Genomic DNA, 22,468 nt, shown 5'->3' with positions numbered 1-22,468 from the left:
GATGTATGTGTAGACATCTACAGCTGAGGGAGGGCAGTGCTTCAGTGAAGACTGGCTTGAGCTGCACTGCTGGAAACTTGGCAGATGGCTTATTTACCATTTTAGGGTTCTCTGGATTTCCAGACGTGTGTAGAAACAGTCCACAGCACTAACACCAACATGGCAGTGTATGTGTAGACATCTACAGCTGAGTGAGGGCAGTGCTTCAGTGAAGATTGGCCTGAGCTGCACTGCTGTAAACTTGTCTGAAGTACAGAGAACCCTGAAATGGGAAATGAGCCATCTGCCATCTGTGTAGAAACAGTCCACAGCACTAACACCAACCAAACATCACAAGAGTTACTTTACAACACAGAAATGTATTCCCCCCCCCCATAGGTTGGTACTTGCTTGTCTTCTGTAGCCTTTTGCTAGCCCTCCATTTACTGAAACTCTTCTTGTGTTGCCTGCTACACAACCCTGAAACAAATGCAACAGCCTGAAAATCCATTTCCCCAGGGACTATTGTCTAAGACACAAATTGGTGGTGGACTCCTGGGCATTAGAGTTCTGTCCCTGGGGAGGTAAGAGCTCCATGGAAGTTACAGCACATTGACACTGGGGCTAGAGAGAATGTGGTTACTCACCAAACGTGCATCAAAACCATTGCAAATGCCTTGGGTTTGTGTATTGGAGAAGACACCATACAGTGTATGGATTTAAGGCATGCATCTGCTATTAACCATGAACTTCTGTGGTGTAGTGAAGCTCAGTGGTGCATGTTCTGAATGAAAATGCATCAGGATGAACATTCATTCAAAGCTTTTTAGATCTGTTGGGTGTACCATTATCTTGGTTGACTTGAGCAAGTAGTATCTTCCTTTCTTAGGCTTCCAGTACAAGCCTTTTCTTCTGTCCAGTCTTCCTCTTGACCTTGGTGCAACATATTGCCCATTAAGATTGGTTTCCTCACATTCGCTGTGCCACCAGCCCCCTGAGGAAAAATATGGTAATGTCAGGGAGATATTGTGCTCAGTTTCTGAGTAGACAGCTCCCCTTTGCACTATAAAGCTTCTTTTAACCAGCTCCAGCAGAAGTAGCAATTACCCAGGCTACCCACATGAAATGACCCTTGTACATAGACCCACTTAGACTGGCACCAACAGTTGTGCTCCCTAAATGCTGCCACTCAGTTGGGACACTTCACAGTTAGCTCCACACTTCCATGTACTTAGACTGGCACCAATAGTTGTGCTCCCTAAATGCTGCCACTCAGTTGGGACACTTCAAAGTTAGCTCCACACTTCCATGTACTTGGACTAGCACCAATAGTTGTGCTCCCTAAATGCTGCCACTCAGTTGGGACAATTCAAAGTTAGCTCCACACTTCCATGTACTTAGACTGGCACCAATAGTTGTGCTCCCTAAATGCTGCCACTCAGTTGGGACACTTCAAAGTTAGCTTCCATGTTTCTCATGACCCTCTCCAACCCACTTTTTGCTTCGCTGATCTTTTCTCGGGTGCAAATAAATCTCAGCATCTACAGGAGGCTGAGGAACCTTTAGTAAACAAATTCTCTTGGGGTGTTGTTTTTTGGGGGGCTAATTTCTTTGACCATGAGGTTAAATTGTAAGCCCAGTTCTCCTTCCAAAGGACTGGCAGTGACTCTGTGCTAAAGCTGTAAAGTTCACCTCTCTGGAAGTCATTGGCCATCTCCTTTATGGTCACTAGAGCTGAGTAGCATTGTTTGAGACATTAACAACATTGAAGCCTAGAATGCCCTACAAAACTTCTGTTGCATGAAGCTGGTGTCTGGAGGGCAGTTCTGTATCCTGTAGTTTAATCATTAATTGCTTTTTTGCAGTCCTTTGAGTTTTTATGCTGTACACTGTGGCAAAACAGGAAAGCTTCATAAAAGCAAAGAATTAGGAATTCTAGAACCAAGTTAAAGAGGAATATCTTCAGCCTTACATCCTCAGGCTCTTCTGAGAGTGATTACAGGATGTATGCTTGACAGCAGTTAAAATCTCTCTCTGAATGGCAACTCTCCACCCCTCTTAACTTCTGCTTTATAGTTCAAAAAGAGTTCAGAGTCAGCTTGTCTTCATTTTGGGGCTTTTTTGTTTTGCAGAGAGGGGTTAAACAATCCAACCTAGGGCTAGCACACTAGACCAGGCTTCGGGGGAAGAACTAGCCTTTGCTTTGTAGCAGGTGGTGGAGGCACTGTCCCTTGAGGTCTTCAAGAAGAGACTGGATGAGGTACTCAGTGCCATGGTCTAGTTGACTGGGTAGGGCTTGGTGCTAGGTTGGACTGGATGATCTTGGAGGTCTCTTCCAACCTGGCTGATTCTATGATTCTAAGCTCAGAATCTCATCCTGGGGTTTTATTTCATCTGTTCATAGGACTGTTTGGCTTGGAAGGGGACCTTAAAGATCATCCAGTTCCAACCTCCCTGCCATGGGCAGGGATGCCTTCTGCTAGAGCAGGTTGCTCAAGGCCTCATCCAACCTAATCTTGAACACTTCCAGGGAAGGGCATCCATGACCTCCCTGGGCAACCTGTTCCAGTGCCTCACCCCCCTCACTGTAAAGAGTTTCAACCTGTACTGCTAGTTCTGTTTCATGTTTTGGTCTTTGCACAGCCTCGCCTTGAGACTGCTTGTTGTAGAAGCTGCTGCCAGCTGTCTGTATCTAAAGCCAGGCAAATACCAACAACTACCCACTGAAGATCCCAGCATCACCCTGGGACAGAGCACTCAGCATGCTGATACCTAGGTAGTTCTCTGGGCAGTTGAAGTCGCTGCTGGCGTGCGTGCTGTGGTCCGCGGTGGAGAAGCGCAGCTGCGTCTGCTCGGGCAGGGCGTTGGGGATGCTCCCGGAGACGCGCTGCAGCTGCAGGCTGTAGTCTGTCTCAGGCCCTCCCAGGCTGAAGGCATACTGGACGTAACGTTTGTTCTCTCTCCAGTCCTGCAGCTCAATCCTTAAGATGTAGTCCCCTTGCTGAGTGATGGAGTGGGTCTTGTTCAGGCCTAGCCAGAATTCCTCTGCAGAGGTAGAGGCAACAAACGCTGTTTACGGAGTCACAGATTGCATTAGGTTGGAAGGGACCCTCAAAGATCATCTTGTCTGACCTCCATGCGGTCAGCAGGGACACCTCCAGCTAGATCAGGCTGACCAGGGCCACACTGAGTCTGATCTTCAATGTCTGCAGAGATGGCCAGGCTGGATGGGGCTCTGGCCAGCCTGATCTAGGGTGTAGGGTGTTGCTGCTCATGGCAGGGGAGTTGGAACTAGGTGATCCTTGTGGTCCTTTCCAGCCCTGACTGATTCTGTGGGGCCTCAACCACGTTCCTGGGCAGCCTGTTCCACTATTTTACCACTCTGGTTGTGAATTTCCTCCTGCTGTCCAACCTAAATCTCCCCTGCTCTAGTTTCAAAACCTTGTCCTTTATCCTATCACTAGAAGCTCTTCTAAACAGTCCTTCCCCAGCCTCCCTGTAGGTCCCCTTTAGATACTGAAATGCTGCTATAAAGTATCCCTGGAGTCTTCTTTTCTCCAGGCTTCCTTCAGCCTGTCTTGATAGGAGAGGTGCTCCATCCCTTTGCCATCTTGGCAGCACCTAGCACATTTTTCATGTCTAAGCATAGCTCAGAGAGGTCATCAGTATTTGAAAAGCTATGTTCAAAAACCTGTGCAGTGTCAGGACCTAGAGGTGCCAGAGGTGAGGAGTAGGGGACAGAAGTCACTGGGCAGAGAGTTAGTGGGGAAGGGGTGATGTGATCAACTTTACCTCAACCCCCATATTGCTCACACTGCTGTTGAATTTGTTTTTGCAGATAGCCTGTGGGTAGCATGTGTGAAAATAGAGTGTTTAAAGGGACTTATTCATGGCTTTAATTAAATCAATAATATGAGTCCTGGGGACCGTTGATCTTTCCAGAGGTCTCCTGCTCCATTCCTTTTGTTTACTTCTTCTTAATTGCACACCAGTGATCAATAAAAGCAAGAGATAGAAATGAATTGGAGCTTCTCTCTCAACTTTCCCACCTCTTGTGAAACTCTGGGAGGGAGCCCAAGACATGTAAAACACTCCTAATTGGAACTGTGTGACAGATGAAGCAAATGACATCCATAAAACCTAATTGCATTTGTATTTTTTAAGGAAGGAGCTGCAGAACTAATCTGAGGTTTCAGTACCCTTCTGCATGAAGCAAGTTTGACTTGAGAGTTTTTCTATTGCTAAAATTCCTCATCATTATTGTAATTAGTTTCATATATTGTATTCATGGAGTAGCTTACTGTTGGTGCTGCCAGTAGCAGTGCACAACAGGCAACTGCCACGTGTAGAAATGGTGCCATGGACAGAGGCATGGAGTGCAGCCTCAGCAGGTTTGCTGATGACACCAAGCTGTGTGGTGCAGCAGGCAGGCTGGAGGGCAGGGATCCATCTAGAGAGACCTGGACAGGCTGGAGAGTTGGGCACAAGCCAAGCTCATCAAGTTCGGCAAGACCAAGTGCAGGGTCCTGCATCTGGGTCGAGGCAATCCCGAGCACAAATAGAAGCTGGGCAGTGAGTGGCTGGAGAGCAGCCCTGAGGAGAGGGACTTGGGGGTGCTGATGGTGGAGGAGAAGCTAAACATGAGCCAGCAGTGTACACTTCGCAGCCCAGAAAGCCAAGCAGAGCCTGGGCTGCATCAGGAGAAGTGTGGCCAGCAGGGCGAGGGAGGTGATTCTCCCCCTCTACTCTGCTCTGCTGAGACCCCACCTAGAGTACTGCATCCAGTTCTGGAGCCCCTATGACAAGAGGGATGTGGAGATGCTGGAGTGTGTCCAGAGAAGGGCCATGAGGATGCTCAGAGGCTGCAGCAGCTCTGCTGTGAGCACAGACTGAAAGAGTTAAGGCTGTTCAGTCTGGAGAGGAGAAGGCTCCCAGGTGACCTTCTTGTGGCCTTCCAGCATCTGAAGGGGGCTCCAAAAAAGCTGGGGAGGGACTTTTTAGGCTGTCAGGGAGTGACAGGACTAGGGGGAATGGAGCAAAGCTGGAGGTGGGGAGATTCAGCCTGGCTGTGAGGAGGAAGTTGTTGAGCATGAGAGTGGTGAGAGCCTGGAATGGGTTGCTCAGGGAGGTGGTTGAGGCCTCATGGCTGGAGGTGTTCAAGTCCAGGCTGGATGAGGCTGTGGGCAGGCTGCTCTAGGGTTGGGTGTCCCTGCCCATGGCAGGACGGTTGGAACTGGCTGCTCCTTGTGGTCCCTTCCAACCCTGACTGATTCTATGATTCCAAATGGTGTAGCCTAATGGCACTGCCACACATAGAGGTGGCATCTCAAGCAGCAGAAGATGAGGTGGCTGCATAAAATGTTCCCACAATTTACAGGTAAGGAGCAGCAGCCTGATAGATTTTATCACCTTGGAATGTGCAGCACTGCACTCAGTAGGACATAGCTGGGAGGAGATCCTCTGCCAAGTCTTTCCAACACTGAAAAGGTAGGGTGTCAAATATGGGAACTGGAGACCAAGCATAGAATCAGTCAGGGTTGGAAGGGACCAAAAGGATCACCAAGTTCCAGGGAGGAACTGTAGCATTCACAGGTAAAATTGTACCTCAGTTGTGAGCTACTGTCCCGGAATATGGGAGAGGTTGAGAGATCACAGCTCTTTACTGTAGCTGAGTCCACCTGGGTACTGCTGCCAGCGTGGGTGAGGTTGTGACCTGTGCAGTGCCTGAAGGTCAGAATACTTTGTGAGCCAAGGTAGGCTCAGCTCACTGTATGGAAAACAGGGAAAGTGTTCTGGAAGGGGGGCTGCTGGGCAGCACTTGGTGCTATAAGTTGTTTGGAGTTGAAGATTAACAGGGGAATGCGGGCGTTCCCTCACCCTATCCAGCCATGGAAGGGATTGGCCACTGCTTGGAGAAGCTGGAGGAGTTTGTGCAGGGCAGCACACACAGCCTTGGGCTCTCCAGGGGCTTAAAATACTGATGTGGCCGTTTGAAAGGTAACCAGAGAAAGTGACAGCAGCTTGGTGAGGTTCTGTGTTTGTGTGTGTTTTAAAGGCTATGGGAGGTGCTTTCTTCAATAGTGAAAGTCTCAGTAATTCAAGTGGCATTCAAAGTATTCTGGCCTTGATTCAGCAAATGTTTCTAAAGACACATTTGAAAGTGTCTTGGAGAGTTTTAGTGAGTTATTTTTCCTGGTGTTGTAGGAATTAGCTAAGCTGCTCAGATCTGATAGCAGCTTTTGTCTGCTCTCATAGGAATGCCTTTCAGTAAGATGATTCAGCTTCTCAAATCAACTGATACAAAGAAAATGCACCCAAAAAAAGAGGGATATTTTTACCATTGAGGTCACCAAAGCCATTTGTGTAGGCATCCCAGGTTTGGTTGAAGTCTAGTGATCCATCCACTCTGTTCTGGATTACTGTCCAGGAGCTGCCTGCAAATGTGAAGCAAGTTAGAAGCTTGAGTTGAAGTGTCTAAAGCACTAGAAAGAAGATGGAAAGGATCTGAGCCCATCAGCTGCTGATCCACAGGCTGCACTGCTGTGGCTGCCCTTTGTGGGCTTGCTCTCCTCCACAGTGAAGAGGAAACCAGCTTTGCAGTGAAGGTGGCTCTGTGTGAATCCCACTGCCTCTTTGTTTTGCAGCAGCACAGTGCAAGTGACAGTGTCACAGCTGTACAGACAGCAAATACTCAACACCTTTGGCCTTGGCCTTATTACCTGTCCCTGGGTGTGCTCCTGGGGCTCCAGTTTTAAGGTAAAATGAGTTAGGCTGATGAGCACAAGCCCTGTGAGGAGAGGCTGAGGGAGCTGGGGGTGTTTAGTCTGCAGAAGAGAAGGCTCAGGGGTGACCTCATTGCTGTCTACAACTCCCTGAAGGGAGTCTGTAGCCAGGTGGGGTTGGGCTCTTCTCCCAAGCAAGCAGCAACAGAAGAAGGGGACACAGCCTCAAGTTGTGCCAGGGAGGTCTAGGCTGGATGTTAGGAGGAAGCTGTTGTCAGAGAGAGTGATTGGCATTGGAATGGGCTGCCCAGGGAGGTGGTGGAGTCACTGCCCCTGGAGGTGTTGAGCAAAGCCTGGCTGAGGCACTTAGTGCCATGGTCTGGTTGATTGGCTAGGGCTGGGTGCTAAGTCGGATTGGGTGAGCTTGGAGGTCTCTTCTATCTGGTTGATTCTATGCTTCTATGGTCTAGTTGATTGGATAGGGCTGGGTGACAGTTTGGACTGAATGAGCTTGGAGGTCTTTTCCAACCTGGCTGATTCTATGATTCATTAAAGGTTTCAAATCCCTGGTTTTATGCTGAGCAGGCAGTTTCCAGTGCATTGATTTGTAAGGAGATGATGATGTACAAAGCTGTGGGCTTAGAAATCCTCATCTTCCTGAGGGCAAAACTTTTTACATCATTTTAATCAGTGACTGGATGATCTTGGAGGTCTCTTTCAACCTGCTTGATTCTATGAAAGGTATTCAGGTCAACACAGCTAAACAGACCACTGAAGTGCCCTGTGCCACACTTGAGGTGACTCAGCTCACTGGCCTTGTTTTGTTAAGCTGCCCTAGCTGGGTTCTGTTTGTTTCTGAGGGCTGAGAAACACAAACATAAAGAAAATGATAAGAGATAGGAAAGCTCCCAGCCATTTAATCAGCTTGTCATTACTGATAGTGCCAGTCTGCTGGGAGCAGAGCTCCACAGCAGCCAGGCATTGTTGGAGGCCATGTCCACACTGGAGGTGCTGTGGGGGCTGTTGTGGCCAGGTCATGACACCCTTGTTTTCCCAGTTGCAACAAATGTAAGCAAAGGAGGTTTTTGCACGGGGCAAGCTCGTGCCATTCTGTTTACACATCCCAACAAATGACACAGCCCTGCCACGTGGTGCTGTGGCTGGAGATAACCATGTGGAGAGGCTGAGCAGGACGTGCACAGAGCAGCAGTGTGGGGTGCTGCGTTGCAGGGGGACAGAACAGTGGTAGTGGCACATGGGGTAGTGGCAAAAGGAGCAGACAGATGGGGTTCATACAAAGAAAGAGCTTGGGTAGGTGTTGTGCATGCTGGTCCCTGGCAGTTCTGGACCTGTGTGAGACACAACTGCTCACCTACACATGATAGAAGAGTCCTGTCTGCAGGACTTGCCTCCTTGGGTTGGTTTGGTACATGGAAGAATCAATCAATAACCCTTGTTAATGAAACAAAGTATTTGCTGCTTGCTTTTGTGGATGCACTGTGGTGGCATCTTTAATTGTCCATAACTAAGGGGCTTGAGTGTTTTAAGGTACTTAATTTACGTCACAGGAGTGGAAGTCCTTGCCTCAGTAGCAGTGAGTGAAGGGGTATTGAGGAGACATCAGGACATGGGAAACCTGAGTTGAGAGTAGGCAGACCAGTAGAAGCCATGAGGATACATAAACTGTGTTAGGTTTTCTTGCACTTAGGGAAGAGAGAGATTTTTGGCCTATAAGAAAGTACTTATGTGAAAAGGAGACTGTTGCTAGCACAGCTGCCTTACCAAATTTCATTTCACAGTAGACATCAAAGGCTTCTGAGCCGTTGGGCTTGATAGTGTAGACACCGCTGGAGCGCACGCCGCTGTTGTAGAGAGCAGTGCAGTCAGGAGTGACACCTAGGAGAGCAAAGAGCAGACACTTACAAATCCTGGCCTGCACCTGGTAAGTTCTAATCCAGCTTCCTGACTCAAGCTTCTCGATGGAGCTGGGCCAACCCAAAAACTGGAACAGTCTTTGTGCTGGTTTGGATCTCCAGTGTCAGGAAATGGACTGACCGCGGTGGGCATTGGCTACGGCTGCCAGGTTGTAGGTAGGTTGGACCCAGATACATTTTGAAAGTTAGGCAAGTTTTCAGTTTTGGAAAGATGGGAAGGCCTAAGACTGAACTTTCCAAACCTTTCCCAATACCATTCCCATTGCCACAGTTCAAACGTGCCTTTCAACTCTAAAGAAAGCTCTTCCAAACCTCCTAATTAAGCAGTGTGAAGTAAGTTAGTTCTCTGTTCATACTCTCCAAGGCAGGCATCAGCAATGTGAGAAGTGTCAGTACAAGGATGGTCACAGCATGTGTTAGCAAGAGGGGAGTGGAGAATGAAGATTGAGGGCAGGATTACTGCATTGTTGGGCACTGTTCTTGTGTGCCACCCCAGAGACACCTGCATGCAGAGTGGGGCTAAGGACATGACGACATTTCTGCCATAGCAGAACATGCAAATCTTTGTAGAATCATAGAGTAAACCAGGTTGGAAGAGAGCTCCAAGCTCAGCCAGTCCAACCTAGCACCCAGCCCTAGACAATCAACCAGACCATGGCACTAAGTGCCCCATCCAATCTTTTCTTCAACACCTCCAAGGACGATGACTCCACCACCTCCCTGGGCAGCCCATTCCAATGCCAATCACTCTCTCTGCCAACTTCCTGCTAACATCCAGCCTAGACCTCCCCTGCCACAACTTGAGACTGTGTCCCCTTCTTCTGTTGCTGCTTGCCAGGCAGCAGAGACTAACCCCACCTAGCTTCAACCTCCCTTCAGGTAGTTGTAGACAGCAATGAGCTCTGCCCTGAGCCTCCTCTGCTGCAGGCTGCACACCCCCAGCTCCCTCAGCCTCTCCTCACAGGGCTGTGCTCCAGGCCCCTCCCCAGCTTCGCCGCTGAACATTCTGCACCGTTACACAACACTCTCTATTGATTCATAGAAGAGTTTAGATTGGAAGGCACCTTAAAGGTCATCTAATTCCAACCCCCCTGCCATGATCCACTAGATCAGGCTGCTCAAGGCCTGTTCAAACCTGGCCTTGAACACTTCCAGGGAGGGGGCAACCACAGTCTCCCTGGACAGCCTGTTCCAGTCTTTCCTTGCCCTCACTGTAAAGAATTCCTTTTTAATCTCCAATCTGAATCTCTGCTGCTCAAGCTTCAGCCCATCTGCTCTCATCCTATCACTACCAGCCTTTGTGAAAAGTCCCTTCCTGGCTTTCTGGTAGGTCCACTTCAGGTACTGGAAGGCTGCTGTAAGGTCTCACTGGAGCCCTCTCTTCTCTAGTCCAAACAACCCTAACTGTCCCAGCTTGTCTCCACAGGGGAGGTTCTCCAGCCCTCTGATCATCTTCTCGTCCCTCTTATGCTGGGACAGGTGTATATGTAAGATAGGAATTTTCTGCCTCTCCTCCTTTGCTGTTAAAAACCAGCACAGAAGGCTCAGCAGAGTGAGTGCAGTGTGTTGTGTAGGGCTAAGAGAGGAGGTCTCACCGTGAGGTGCGTGTGATCCAGCTGTGGCGGTGCGCAGAGGTAAGGGGGTGGCCTCTGGTTCGCTTTGCTCCCCCGCGAAGGAGTTCTCTGCCAGTTCCTGCAGCTCTATGTGGTTTAGCTGAAAGAACCATAATTACAGACTGTGAATTGCCCAAGGCTCTGAAGGGAGGGGATCCATGTATCAAGCCAAACAACGTGGTGTAGAGAAGACTCTTTCTTCTCTTGTGAATGGAAATCCTTTACCCAAAAAACACAACTTCAGAACCACAACAGTGGATTCTGCCCCATGAACCCCACCTGTGCCACTGCTGAAAGGAGGTAGGATTCATGAGGTGAGTAAATGACCCATCCTCGTGAGGTGTACCTTACTGGGCAAACAGGTTTAAGTTCTTTCCTCAGGTGACATCACTTAGACAAATAATACCAACATCTGAAGAGCACAGAATTCAGTTCCTTAGGCTGAAATGCGTTTTCCTTTCATAGCCTCCTCTCAGGACTCAATTAAATGTGAGGATGTCTCTTAAGCCCAGTGTTACAATGACATGTTTGAACTTCAGAGTATAGTTCCCCCTTGGAGGAGCATTGGGGGAAAAAAGAAAGAGATAGAAAGCCATCATACCTGGGAGACCAACAGGAGAGCAATAATATGATGGACAGTAAGAGAGGGAAAGCAATTATCAGTCAGAAGATAGAGCAGCCTGGTGTTGATAGACAGTATTTCAAAGCTGTATTCTTGGGCATCATGTGAATCACAGAATCCCAGCATCATAGGGTTTGGAAGGGACCTCTGGAGGTCATCCAATCCAACCCCCCCCACTGCTAAAGCAGGGTCACCTAGAGAGCTGGTTGCCCAGGATAACAGTGTTCAGGCAGGTTTGAAACCTCTCCGGAGAAGGAGACTCCACAACCTCTCTGGGCAGCCTGCTGCAGGGCTCCATCAACCTCATAGAGAAGATTTTGGGCTTTTTTATTGTGTTTAGGTGAAACCTTCCTGGTTTCCAGTTTGTGCCCACTGCTCCTTGTCCTGTTGCTGGGCAACAGTGAGAAAGGGTCTGGCCCCATTCTCCTGACACTTACCCTTGAAATCTGTTGTGCCCTGGCCATAGCCCCCAGCCTGGCGGCACTGCAGTATCTCACCCCAAAAAAGAGATCCTCCCTCTACACCCCAAAAGTCTGAGCAGCAGGGGTGAGTGACCCAGTGAGTGGTTGGGCCATTGGCTCCTTCAGTGTTTCAAGAGACAAGAGATTGTGAGAAAGCAGAGGATGCCTGTACCTTGTCCTCCAGCTCCAGTATCTGACTGTGCTGCCTGTCGAGCTGCATGTGCTGCTCCTCTACAATTCGGAGGAGCTGCTTGATGTGGTTGTCCTGCTCTTCCACAAAAGCCTGAGGGCAGGAAGGGAAGGAAGAGAATGGTGGTTAGAAGCAGCAGAAGACCTTCACAGGGGCACTGCTGCCATAACTCTTGCCCTGAGGCCAGTTTCAAAAGGTATAGACCATGTAGCATTTTTATCCCCCCCAAAGGGGTGAATTTCTTTGCCTCTGATCTGAAGGTTCATTTTTTTGGAGACGAAGCTACTGGCAGCTTTGTAAACCTGTTTTGTTATTGCTCTTTCTGGATGATCTTGGAGGTCACTTACAACCTGATTGATTCTGTGATTTCCCTTCCATTTTCACATCAATTCCACAGTTATCTTCTGCAGAGTTGGCCCTCGATTCAAACTGTCACTGATGGAAAAATGGGACCACTTCCCATCATTTAGGCTGTTTGGGATTGTTGGATTCATCTTTCTGCTTTGACACAAGTGTCTGGTATTTCCTCATACATACTGCTTAGGCTTTTTCTGTTTCGTCAAATTAGTGCTTAGCATGATCAAATCATGAACTGGTTTTGGTTGGAAACAGCCTTTAAGATCATTGAACCCAATTGTTAACCCTGCACTGCCAGCTCACCACTAAACTGCGGCACTCAGCACAACACCATTTCAATCCATCAAGGATGGGGACTCCACCATTGCTCTGGGCAGCCTGCACCAGGGTTTGACAGGATGTTGTGGGGGAGAAATTGTACCTGATGTTCAACCTAAACCTCTCCTGGTGCAACTTGAGGCCTTTTTCTCTGGTCATAGAATCAGAGAATCAACCAGGCTGGGAGAGACTTCCAAGCTCATCCAGTCCAATCTTTCACCCAGCCCTGTCCAGTCAACTAGACCATGGCACTAAGTGCTGCATCCAGGCTTTGCTTGAACACCTCCAGGGATGGTGACTCCACCACCTCCCTGGGCAGCCCATTCCAATGCCAATCACTCTGTCTGGCAAGAACTTAGTCTGGTGAGGAAGGCTGGTGAGGGGTCTGGAGCACAGCCCTGTGGGCAAGGCTAAAGGAGCTGGGGGTGTGCAGCCTGCAGGAGAGGAGGCTCAGGGCAGACCTCATTGCTGTCTACAGCTACCTGAAGGGAGGTTGTAGCCAGGTGGGGTTGGTTTCTTCTGCCAGGCAAGCAGCAACAGAAGAAAGGGACAGAGTCTCAAGTTGTGGCAGGGGAGGTCTAGGCTGGATGTTAGGAGGAAGTTGTTGGCAGAGAGAGTGATTGGCATTGGAATGGGCTGCCCAGGGAGGTGGTGGAGTTGCTGTCCCTGGAGGTGTTGAAGCAAAGCCTGGCTGGGGCACTTAGTGCCATGGTCTGGTTGATTGTCTAGGGCTGGGTGCTAGGTTGGCTTGGCTGAGCTTGGAGGTCTTTTCCAACCTGGTTGATTCTATGCTTCTATTCTATGATACTTTAAAGGTTTCAAATCCCTGGTTTTATGCTGAGCAGGCAGTTTCCAGTGTGTTGATTTCTAAGGAGATGATGACATACAAAGCTGTGGGCTTAGAAATCCTCATTTTCCTGAGGGCAAAACTTTTTACATCATTTTAATCAGTGACTGGATGATCTTGGAGGTCTCTTTCAACCTGCTTGATTCTATGTTACTTTAAAGGTTTCAAATCCCTGGTTTTATGCTGAGCAGGCAGTTTGTAGTGCATTGATTTGTAGGGAGATGATGACGTACAAAGCTGTGGGCTTGGAAATCCTCATTTCCCTGATTGCAAAACTTTTTTAATCATTACTAACAGAATTTTCTAAAATTGTGGAAAAAAAAGCCCAAACCAAAGACATTTGATTCCTTTCATTTCTCTAAGTCCACGGAGATTACAGTGGAGAGGAAGGGAAAACCTCAGCTTCAGTTCCCTAACTGCTGATAACAGCATTACAGTTTGCCTTTATGTGTCAGAGTCTACTTACTTTGAGTGAAGAGATTTCTTTTGTCTCCTGCATTGAAGGCTGGATAATGGCCAGTTTAGTGACTTTGTCCTCCAGTCCCCATACTTTCTCCTGCAGCTGGATTTTGTTCTGGATGAGGTCTTCAATCTTTAAGTTCATTTCCTGCGAGAGATTCTTTATCTCTTCGTTGTTGATTTGCAGTCTGGCTGTGGTTTGTCTGAGTTGTTCTTCTTCTTCTTTGATCTCGCTGGTTTGCTGTGAGAGCTCGTAAAAAGACCTATCAAAAATGTAGAGTTTCTGGAAGATGTCATTCATCTGGCCCTTTGTTTTGTGGACAAAGTCTTTAAGGCCATGGCCAAGCTGGAGGAGTCCGTTGGCCAAGATGCGGACGTCATCTAACATGGCAAATCTGGCTTTCATCTCAGGAGACACAGCAGAATCAAAGGAGGAATAATCCTTCTCAGCCCCAGCTGAAGGAGCAAGTGGGGCAATGAACAGAAAGATGAGAACAATTTTCATGCTTTCTGCTTCTCTGTCAGGATGCTGAAACCTTTCCTACAAGCAGTTTTTGCTGTGTGACTGTGCTGGGCTGAAGAATTTAATCTATTTATACTCCTCTTCATTTTGGCAGAGGCAGAGCAGTGAGTTGATCATTAAGCTGTGTGTGTTTAAACGAAGGTTACCCCTCTCAGATGTGTCACATAGAACCACAGAATCATCCACGTTGGAAAAGCCCTTCAGGATCATAGAATCAGCCACGTTGGGAGAGACCTCCAAGCTCAGCCAGTCCAACCTAGCACCCAGCCCTAGACAATCAACCAGACCATGGCACTAAGTGCCCCACCCAGGCTTGGCTTCAACACCTCCAGGCACAGCGACTCCACCACCTCCCTGGGCAGCCCATTCCAATGCCAATCACTCTCTCTGCCAACAACTTCCTCCTTACATGCAGCCCAGACCTCCCCTGGCACAACCTGAGACTGTGTCCCCATCTTCTGTTGCTGGTTGCCTGGCCGAAGAGACCAACCCCACCTGGCTACAACCTCCCTTCAGGTAGCTGTAGACAGCAATGAGCTCTGCCCTGAGCCTCCTCTGCTCCAGGCTGCACACCCCCAAGCTCCTTCAGCCTTGCTCACAGGGCTGTGCTCCAGGCCCTTCACCAGCCTTGCTGCCCTTCTCTGGACACATTCCAGTATCTCAACATCTCTCTTGAATTGAGGATCACCAAGTTCAACCTATAACCCTACCCTACAAGATTCACCTTAAATTGTATCCCTGAGCACAACATCCAAACGACTCTTAAACACATGCAGGGTTGGTGACTCAACCACCTCCCTGGGCAGCTTGTGTAGGTTGGTATCTGGGAAGATGAAATGGAGAGAGGGGCATGTGGCTGATTAAATGGGTTCTCAACTACCTGAAGGGAGGCTGTAGCCAGGTGAGGTTGGTCTCTTCTGCCAGGCAACCAGCAACAGAAGAAGGGAACATAGCCTCAAGTTGTGTTAGAGGAGGTCTAGGCTGGATGTTGTTAGGAAGTTGTTGGCAGAAAGAGTGATTTGCATTGGAATGGGCTGCCCAGGGAGGTGGTGGAGTCGTCATGCCTGGAGGTGTTGAAGCCAAGCCTGGCTGAGGCACTTAGTGCCGTGGTCTGGTTGATTGTCTAGGCCTGGGTGCTAGGTTGGACTGGCTGAGCTTGGAGGTCTCTCCCAACCTGATTGATTCTGTGGTCTAGTTGATTGTCTAGGGCTGGGTACTAGGTTGGACTAGATGATCTTGGAGGTCTCTTCCAACCTGGTTCATTCTGTGAACTTTTGCATTTACCAGACATTCTGCTATAAAATGCTGTTGATGAGATAGCAGTTTTCATACAGTGCTTTGTAAGAGATTAGTTTTTGGTCACAATCTTGATAAAGGCCTGAACTGCTTCTTGTTCATGTTGTATGATTCCTGTTAGTGCCTTGGGAGTGTAAAAGGGTTTATCCTACTGTAGAGCACTGAATGCTGTTATTTTAGTTGTGCAGCTCCTTGGTAAGCTATGAAGGACAAAGTATTCCCAGGTGATTCACACAGCTTGATTCTCATCTTCTCCCATTTTCTGATGTAACTCATGGTGCTGCAGTGGATTTACTTGTCATCTAGTTCAGATTAAGTGAGAAAGTGGGAATTAGGTCCAGAGGTTGCCTGGATGTGATTGTACTACGTTAAGGTTTGTGCAGTAATTTACACCATATAAAGCTTATATTTTAGGAGCTGCTTTCCAGAGGTGGGTGAGATAAATAACACCTCCCATATATTCCTCATCTTAACCATTCTCTTTCCTGCTTAAGATTCACACTACATAAAGCAAGTTTAGGAGTACTGTGAAATAGATGTCCTGCTGTGCAGTGGATCTCTGCATGGAGGTTTGTGTGCTTTTCAAGTAGTAGTACAGTATTAATGAAAGGTATTTTTCTTCTCTGGAATCATTCATAGCAAGCCAAGAAATCAGTCCCTGCATAATGTAGTCTGTGCTTTGGTGGACTTTCAGGGTTGGGTTTTTAGGTTTGGGTTTTTTTTTGTTATATCTTTTCATGTTTAGTAATTCTTCCACCTGGACTTAAAGGGTTGCAGCAGCTCTGCTATGAGGACAGGCTACAAGAGTTGGGGCTTTTCAACCTGGAGAAGAGAAGGCTTTTAGGTGACCTTAGAGTGGCCTTTCAGTATCTGAAGGGGGCCTACAGGAAGGCTGAGGAGGGACTATTGACAAGGTCTTGTGATGACAGGATGAGAAGTAGTGGATTTAAAGTGGCAGAGGGGAGATTGAAAGTAGATGTTAGGAAAGGGTTCTTTGCAGTGAGGGTGGCGAGACACTGGCACAGGTTGCCCAGGGAGGTGTTCAAGGCCAGGTTGGATGAGGCCTTGAGCAACCTGTTCTTGTGGGGAGGGTGTCCCTGCCTATGGCAGAGGGTTGGAACTGGCTGATCCTTGAGGTCCCTTCCAACTTAAACCACCGTTTCAGACCATTTCCTCTCATTTTATCACCAGGTACAGGGTAGAAGAGACTGGCCCTGACCTGGCTCCAGTGTTCTTCCAGGGAGTTCTAGAGAGCAGTATGGTCTCCCTTCACTCTTCTCCAGACTCCACAAACCCAGTTCCCTCAGCTGCTTCTCACCAGACCCATTCCCTAGACCCTTCACCAGCTTTGGTGCCCTACTCTGGGCCTGTTCCAGTACCTCAGTGTCCTGTAGCGTGGGGCCCAAAAACAAAGCAAAGCAGGACAGAGAAGAGCAGAGAGGAGAAAACCTTCTGTTACATGTAAACTGTAGGAGTCAAGGTCTGTATAAACCCTAAGGAGGGATCCTGCATCAGAGAGCTTACAGCTCAGCCAAGTAAAGATGCATATAACAAACATGAACCTGAAGATTTTTCATGCACCTGGGTGACCCTGGTTAAATGGGCTTTAAATGGTTTTTATAGTGGGGATAAAGCAAAGAAAAAGATCTCTGGGTTTTACTGAAGAGAGAAATGTTCCTCGTGGTTAGACATCCCCTCTAAGAGTTAGGATCAGCTCTTAGTGTTTTAATACACTTATGAAGGCTTTAGCAAAATGTCTTCAATCACATTAAATAAATATTTAGAGGAGAGCCTGGTGCCATTATTGCCCTGGCTTGGGAAGCCTTTGCACTTGAGCAATTTGTGTTATGGAAGTAAAAGTACTTCTGAGATCTGTTTGAGATAATTGGGTAAGCTTTGCATATGTTTTGCATAGCATTTTCATAGAGTCATGGAATCAAGCAGGTTGGAAGAGACCTCCAAGTTCAGCCAGTCCAACCTAGCACCCAGCCCTGGCCAATCAACCAGACCATGGCACTAAGTGCCCCAGCCAGACTTGGCTTCAACACCTTCAGGGACAGCCACTCCACCACCTCCCTGGGCAGCCCATTCCAATGCCAATCACTCTCTCTGCCAACAACTTCCTCCTAACATCCAGCCAAGACCTCCCCTGGCACAACTCCAGACTGTGTCCCCTTGTTCTGTTGCTGGTTGCCTGGCAGAAGAGTCCAACCCCACCTGGCTACAGCCTCCCTTCAGCTACAGCAATGAGGTCACCCCTGAGCCTCCTCTTCTGCAGTCTAAACAACCCCAGCTCCCAGCAGACTAAGCCCTAGCAGAAGAAGTGGTAGGAGAACTGCAAGCTTGGTTTAAAGTCATCTCTGCTGTTCAGCATAAATCAGTCCTAAGCATAAGACTGCCTTTAATATAGGGATCCTGCAGCCTGGCTTCACAAATACATTAAAGCCTTCTCTTAAGCACTAATGCTACTTAATAAGAGTTTTATGAGCAATGTACATTTTAAAGTAAATTTCCATATCCATTTTCCTTTTAAAAAGAACATCAAGGAGCAAATGTATTCATGCCAGAGCAAAGTAATTTACTAGAGTCACAAAACTGGCACAGGCCCCTTCTGAAGTAGGAAGAGAGCCATTGATTAGGCAAGGGGACCAATGGGGATGAGATTCAAAAACTTAATTCACCATGAAGGACTTGAAAGGGAAGAAATTCCCACATGCCAGCTAAGCATATTCCTCTGCCTGGAGGGGTGGAAAAGAGCTGGCTTCATGCTGCTGCCCTGTATAGCCTTCTGGAGCTGTACTCTGTAAGGACTGCCCTGGAGGTGGTACCTTTTCCTTCAAGGACTCTTAGAGAATTCCTTAGGAGCAACATTAGCCTGTGTCTGTTTAGCTGGGAGTACCCTTGGGAGCAAGTGGAAATGCCATCAGAGCCAAGTCCTTGGTGGGATTTGTTTGCCAAAACACTGATACCACAAAATGCATCAGGGTGGACAAGACTGTCGAAGGTCAACTCCCCTGCAGTCACCTCTGACTGGATCAGGCTGCCCAGGGCCATGTCAAGTTTGACCTGGAATGTCTCCAGGGATGGGGCCTCAATCACATCCCTGAGCAACCTATTCCAGTATTTCACCCCCCTCATTGTGAAGAACTGCTTCCTGATGTCCAGCCTAAATGTGCCATGCTGCAATTTCAAACCTTTGTCCCTTGTTACGTTGCTACAGCCCTGTCTAAACAGTCCTTCTCCAGCCTTCCTCTAGGTGCCCTTCAGATGCTGCAATGCAGCTCTCAGTCTCTCTGGAGCCTTCTCTTCTCCAGGCTGAACAGCCCCAGATCTCAGCCTGTCCTCATAGGAGAGGTGCTCCAGCCTTCTGATTGCCTTTATGTCCCTCCCAAGCTGCTTCAGCAGGTCTGTGTCCTCCCTGTGTTGGGAGCCCCAGAGCTGGACATAGGACTCCAGATGAGGTCCCACCAGAGCCAGGTGTCAGACAGCCAAGAGTAGCCCAGCTGCTCTGCCAGGAGAGACACCCACTGCTAGCCCAGTGCAGGTGTTTTGGATACCCACAGCATCCAAAAAGCTACCAGATGCCTTCTTCACTGAGCAACCAAATTACTGCCCTCCTGACAATCAAGAAAAGGAGCCTCTTAGTTTTCAATCTGCTGTTGCCAGAACTCTGGTGGCTGCTTTGTTGTGCTTAAAATGCTGTCCTGCTGTGTTTCTCACGGCAGTTCTCCCTGCCCATCTGTTGTCTCTCTGGGACTAAGAACAGTTGGGAACTACTTACAGATGGTGTTGAGATTCACTGAATAGTTCCCAGAGGGGGACAGAGGGGAAGGGAACCTCCTTCCTCTTGCCTTGCAAGCCAGGGCTTGCTACAGAGTTGGTTGCTTCAGTCTTTCATCCCTAGCAGATAGAAGGCAGCAACATGAGTCTCTCACCTAACCATCAGGCTTGCAGTGAGCATCCCTCTGGGTCCCTCTGGGATGCCCCAGCATCCCCTATGTTGGATCCATAGGAGCTAGGGGGTATCCAAGAGGGAATGATGCTGGTCTGGCAGGCAGGGCTGTGTAGAAGATGGGTAGAGGATTTCCAGGATGACCTTGTAGTGATACATAATAATTGATACACTTCTTTAGGGGCAAACAAAGATATGTTTGCTTTGAATAGTGGGGTCTGTTTGCTGAGTGGAATGGTTCAGGGGCTATGGTCTTTTTTTTTGTCTTGATACAGTGTTGTGTTTTTCTCTGTCTTTTTGTGGTCCTTCTGTCTCAAAGGGACTTTGTGCAGATAGAAATGACATAGGGCAGATGGGGGCTTGGAGTGGACAGTTTTGGTAACAGTGTGTGAATCCAGCCTCTGGTTTGTTAATGGGAGCTCAGCAGGGCTAAGGGGATGGAAACCATTGCAGAACTTTGCATCTTGTCACTGCTTGAGTTAATCATAGACGCAGAGAAGTGGAGCTGGAAGGTACCTCCAAGATGTGCCGCTCCAGGTGAAGGCTGCAGTTGCCTGTAAACCAACCTGGGACAGGTGTTTGCCTCATTGGTCCTCTAAAGCTACCTGAAAATGGGAGATTTCACACCCTCCCCAGGCAATCTGTTCTACTGCTTAACTTCCTTACAGTCAGAACATTTTCCCTCCTATCTAACGTAAATCTCCCATGCTGCAATTTCAGCCCATTACGTCCTGTCACCTTCCTGGGGATGAAAGGATCACTTCATCACTTTGGTCTCTGGAGCAGTTCTTTAGGCACCTGGGAGTGCTGTCATTGCCTATGATCCCAGCCAGTCCCTCAGAACATTCCACTTCTGCTTCAGTTATAGAATCCTAGAATCAGCCAGGTTGTAAGAGACCTCCAAGCTCAGCCAGTCCAACCTAGCACCCAGCCCGGTCCAGTCAACCAGACCATGGCACTAAGTGCCCCATCCAGGCTTTGCTTCAACACCTCCAGGGACAGTGACTCCACCACCTCCCTGGGCAGCCCATTCCAATGCCAATCACTCTCTGTGGCAGCAACTTCCTCCTAACATCCAGCCTAGACCTCCCCTGGCACAACTTGAGACTGTGTCTCCTTCTTGTATTGCTGCTTGCCTGGCAGAAGAGCCCAACCCCACCTGGCTACAGCCTCCCTTCAGGTAGTTGTAGACAGCAATGAGGTCTGCCCTGAGCCTCCTCTGCTGCAGGCTGCACACCCCCAGCTCCCTCAGCCTCTCCACACAGGGCTGTGCTCCAGGCCCCTCCCCAGCTTTGTCGCCCTCTGCTGGACACCTTCCAGCACCTCAACATCTCTCTTGAGCTGAGGAGCCCAGAACTGGACACAGTACTCAAGGTGTGGCCTGAGCAGTGCTGAGCACAGGGGCAGAATAACCTCCCTTGTCCTGCTGGCCACTGTTCCTGATGCAGGCCAGGATGCCATTGGCTCTCCTGCCCACCTGGGCACTCTGCTACTTAATGTTCAGCTCCTCTCTACCAGTACCCGCAGGTCCCTCTCTGCCTGCCTGCTCTCAGCCACTCTGTCCCCAGCCTGTAGCGATGCTTGGGCTTGTTGTGGCCAAAGTGTAGAAGCCTGCACTTGGCCTTGTTAAATCTCATCCCATGATGTGAGTTTCAGTTGATCCTCATCCTTCCCAAAGTGGTGTGAGATTTGAGACACTATTCCATCTGAGGCATTCTGAGTATTTCACATCTGCTGAGGCTACAGAGGTTATAAAACCTTAGAATGGTTTGGCTTGGAAGTGACCTTGGAGATCATGTAGGTCCCACCTACCTGGCATTGACAGGGACACCTTCCCCTAGACCACATTGTTCAGTCTTTTAGTTGAGTCTCGTTTTAGAGGAGATATGTAATCTGAAGTACACTGTGGTGTAATGAGATTTAGGGGGGAAAAAAGAGAGGACTGCTCACCACAAGGAAGGTTTTTAACAGGAGGCAGCCTCTCTGCTGAATGAGTAAGCACTTACCAGTGCTTTTCTGTTCATATTTCCTCCCCATGCGAACTTCTCATGGTGTACAATCACTGGTACAGTTCTGGATGTATTTTTCAAGTGCACTTATAAACAGGAACTACTTCAAAGTCTGATGGCAGTCAAATGGCTATTTTTGGTGTCTGAAATAAGGAGCTTGTGTGAGTGTATCAATTTGCCTGTATGGGTGTGCACTAATGTTGGAGAGAAGCCCATCTGGCTGATGGAAAATGTCAACCCCTTCACTATGACTGTTTCCATAGAGGTAAAGGTGTGAACCCTTTCCTCCTCACACAGAGGTGCTCACTTGATGTCTTTGTCTCTTGCAGGAATCTTCTTTATGTCTATCCTCAGAGCCTTAACTTTGCCAACCGCCAAGGATCTGCCAGGAATATCACTGTCAAAGTCCAGTTCATGTACGGAGAGGACCCAAGCAATGCCATGCAGGTGAGCAAGAGCTTTGTGCTCTCTCTGAATGCTGCTGCTGCTGCTGCTAAGGCAGAGCACATGTTGCAGTTGTGAAATCCCTGTGTTAAAGAAAACCTCCCTGAAACCCAAAGTAACATGTTCAGAGCAATATAAGATCACAGTGCTTCAGTACAAGGAGTATATTGCAGAGACTGCCTAGTAACCATGTAGTAGCTGGTGTTTTAACCTGAGCTGCTGGCAGTGGATGCACTTGTGTTTGGACTGGCATCTTTACTACCACACCAGAACAATTCAAGGTGATGGTAGTATTTGTATTCAGGGGCCTCACCTCAAATACTCCATCCTTTCTGGTGTCCCCATCGTGAGAAGGACACAGCTGTTGCAACAAGTTAAGCAGAGGGTGATAAGGTTGGTCCATGGGCTCGAGCACTTCTGCTATGAGGATAGGCTGAAGGATCTGAGGGCACCTTGTAGCTGCCTTCCACTACTTGAAGGGATTCTATAGGAAGGCTGCAGAGGGACTTTTCATAAGGGTGCCCAGCAGCAGGACAAGGGGGGATGGCTTTAAGCTGAAGATGAGAAGGTTTAGACTTCATCTTATGAAGATATTCTCAGTAGGAAGGTGGTGGGACTCTGGAATGGGCTTCCCAGGGAGGTTGTGGATGTCTCCTCCCTGGAAGTGTTCAAGTCCGGGATGAATGAGGCCTTGTGCAGCCAGCTCTAGTGAAGAGGCATCTCTGCCCCTGGCAGGAGGGTT

At 48.5% G+C, this 22,468-nt stretch overlaps 2 protein-coding genes across 18 annotated transcripts in view; one reads left to right on the top strand and one right to left on the bottom strand.

Annotated features, from left to right (window-relative positions):
- The window catches only part of DOCK7 (dedicator of cytokinesis 7), a 143,911-nt gene that overhangs the window by 57,199 nt on the left and 64,244 nt on the right, over positions 1–22,468 (top strand). For all 17 annotated transcript variants that reach the window (XM_064146995.1, XM_064146994.1, XM_064146991.1 and 14 more), the window contains exon 15: positions 21,612–21,729. In XM_064146995.1, coding sequence (XP_064003065.1) covers positions 21,612–21,729 — 118 coding nt within the window. The remainder of the gene's footprint in view (positions 1–21,611; positions 21,730–22,468) is intronic.
- ANGPTL3 (angiopoietin like 3) lies at positions 792–14,007 on the bottom strand. The gene is made up of 7 exons (XM_064148273.1): positions 13,510–14,007; positions 11,504–11,614; positions 10,231–10,348; positions 8,484–8,597; positions 6,318–6,413; positions 2,752–3,024; positions 792–973 (listed from the first exon to the last, which is right to left on the bottom strand). Exons 1-7 carry the CDS (start codon positions 14,005–14,007, stop codon positions 792–794), a joined length of 1,392 nt encoding a protein of 463 aa, XP_064004343.1.

This window comes from Pogoniulus pusillus, chromosome 8 (assembly GCF_015220805.1).
Source record: "Pogoniulus pusillus isolate bPogPus1 chromosome 8, bPogPus1.pri, whole genome shotgun sequence".
In the NCBI taxonomy this organism is placed as follows: domain Eukaryota; kingdom Metazoa; phylum Chordata; class Aves; order Piciformes; family Lybiidae; genus Pogoniulus; species Pogoniulus pusillus.
The sequence above is the reverse complement of the archived record's forward strand: the minus strand, read 5'-3'. Positions and strand labels throughout refer to the sequence as shown.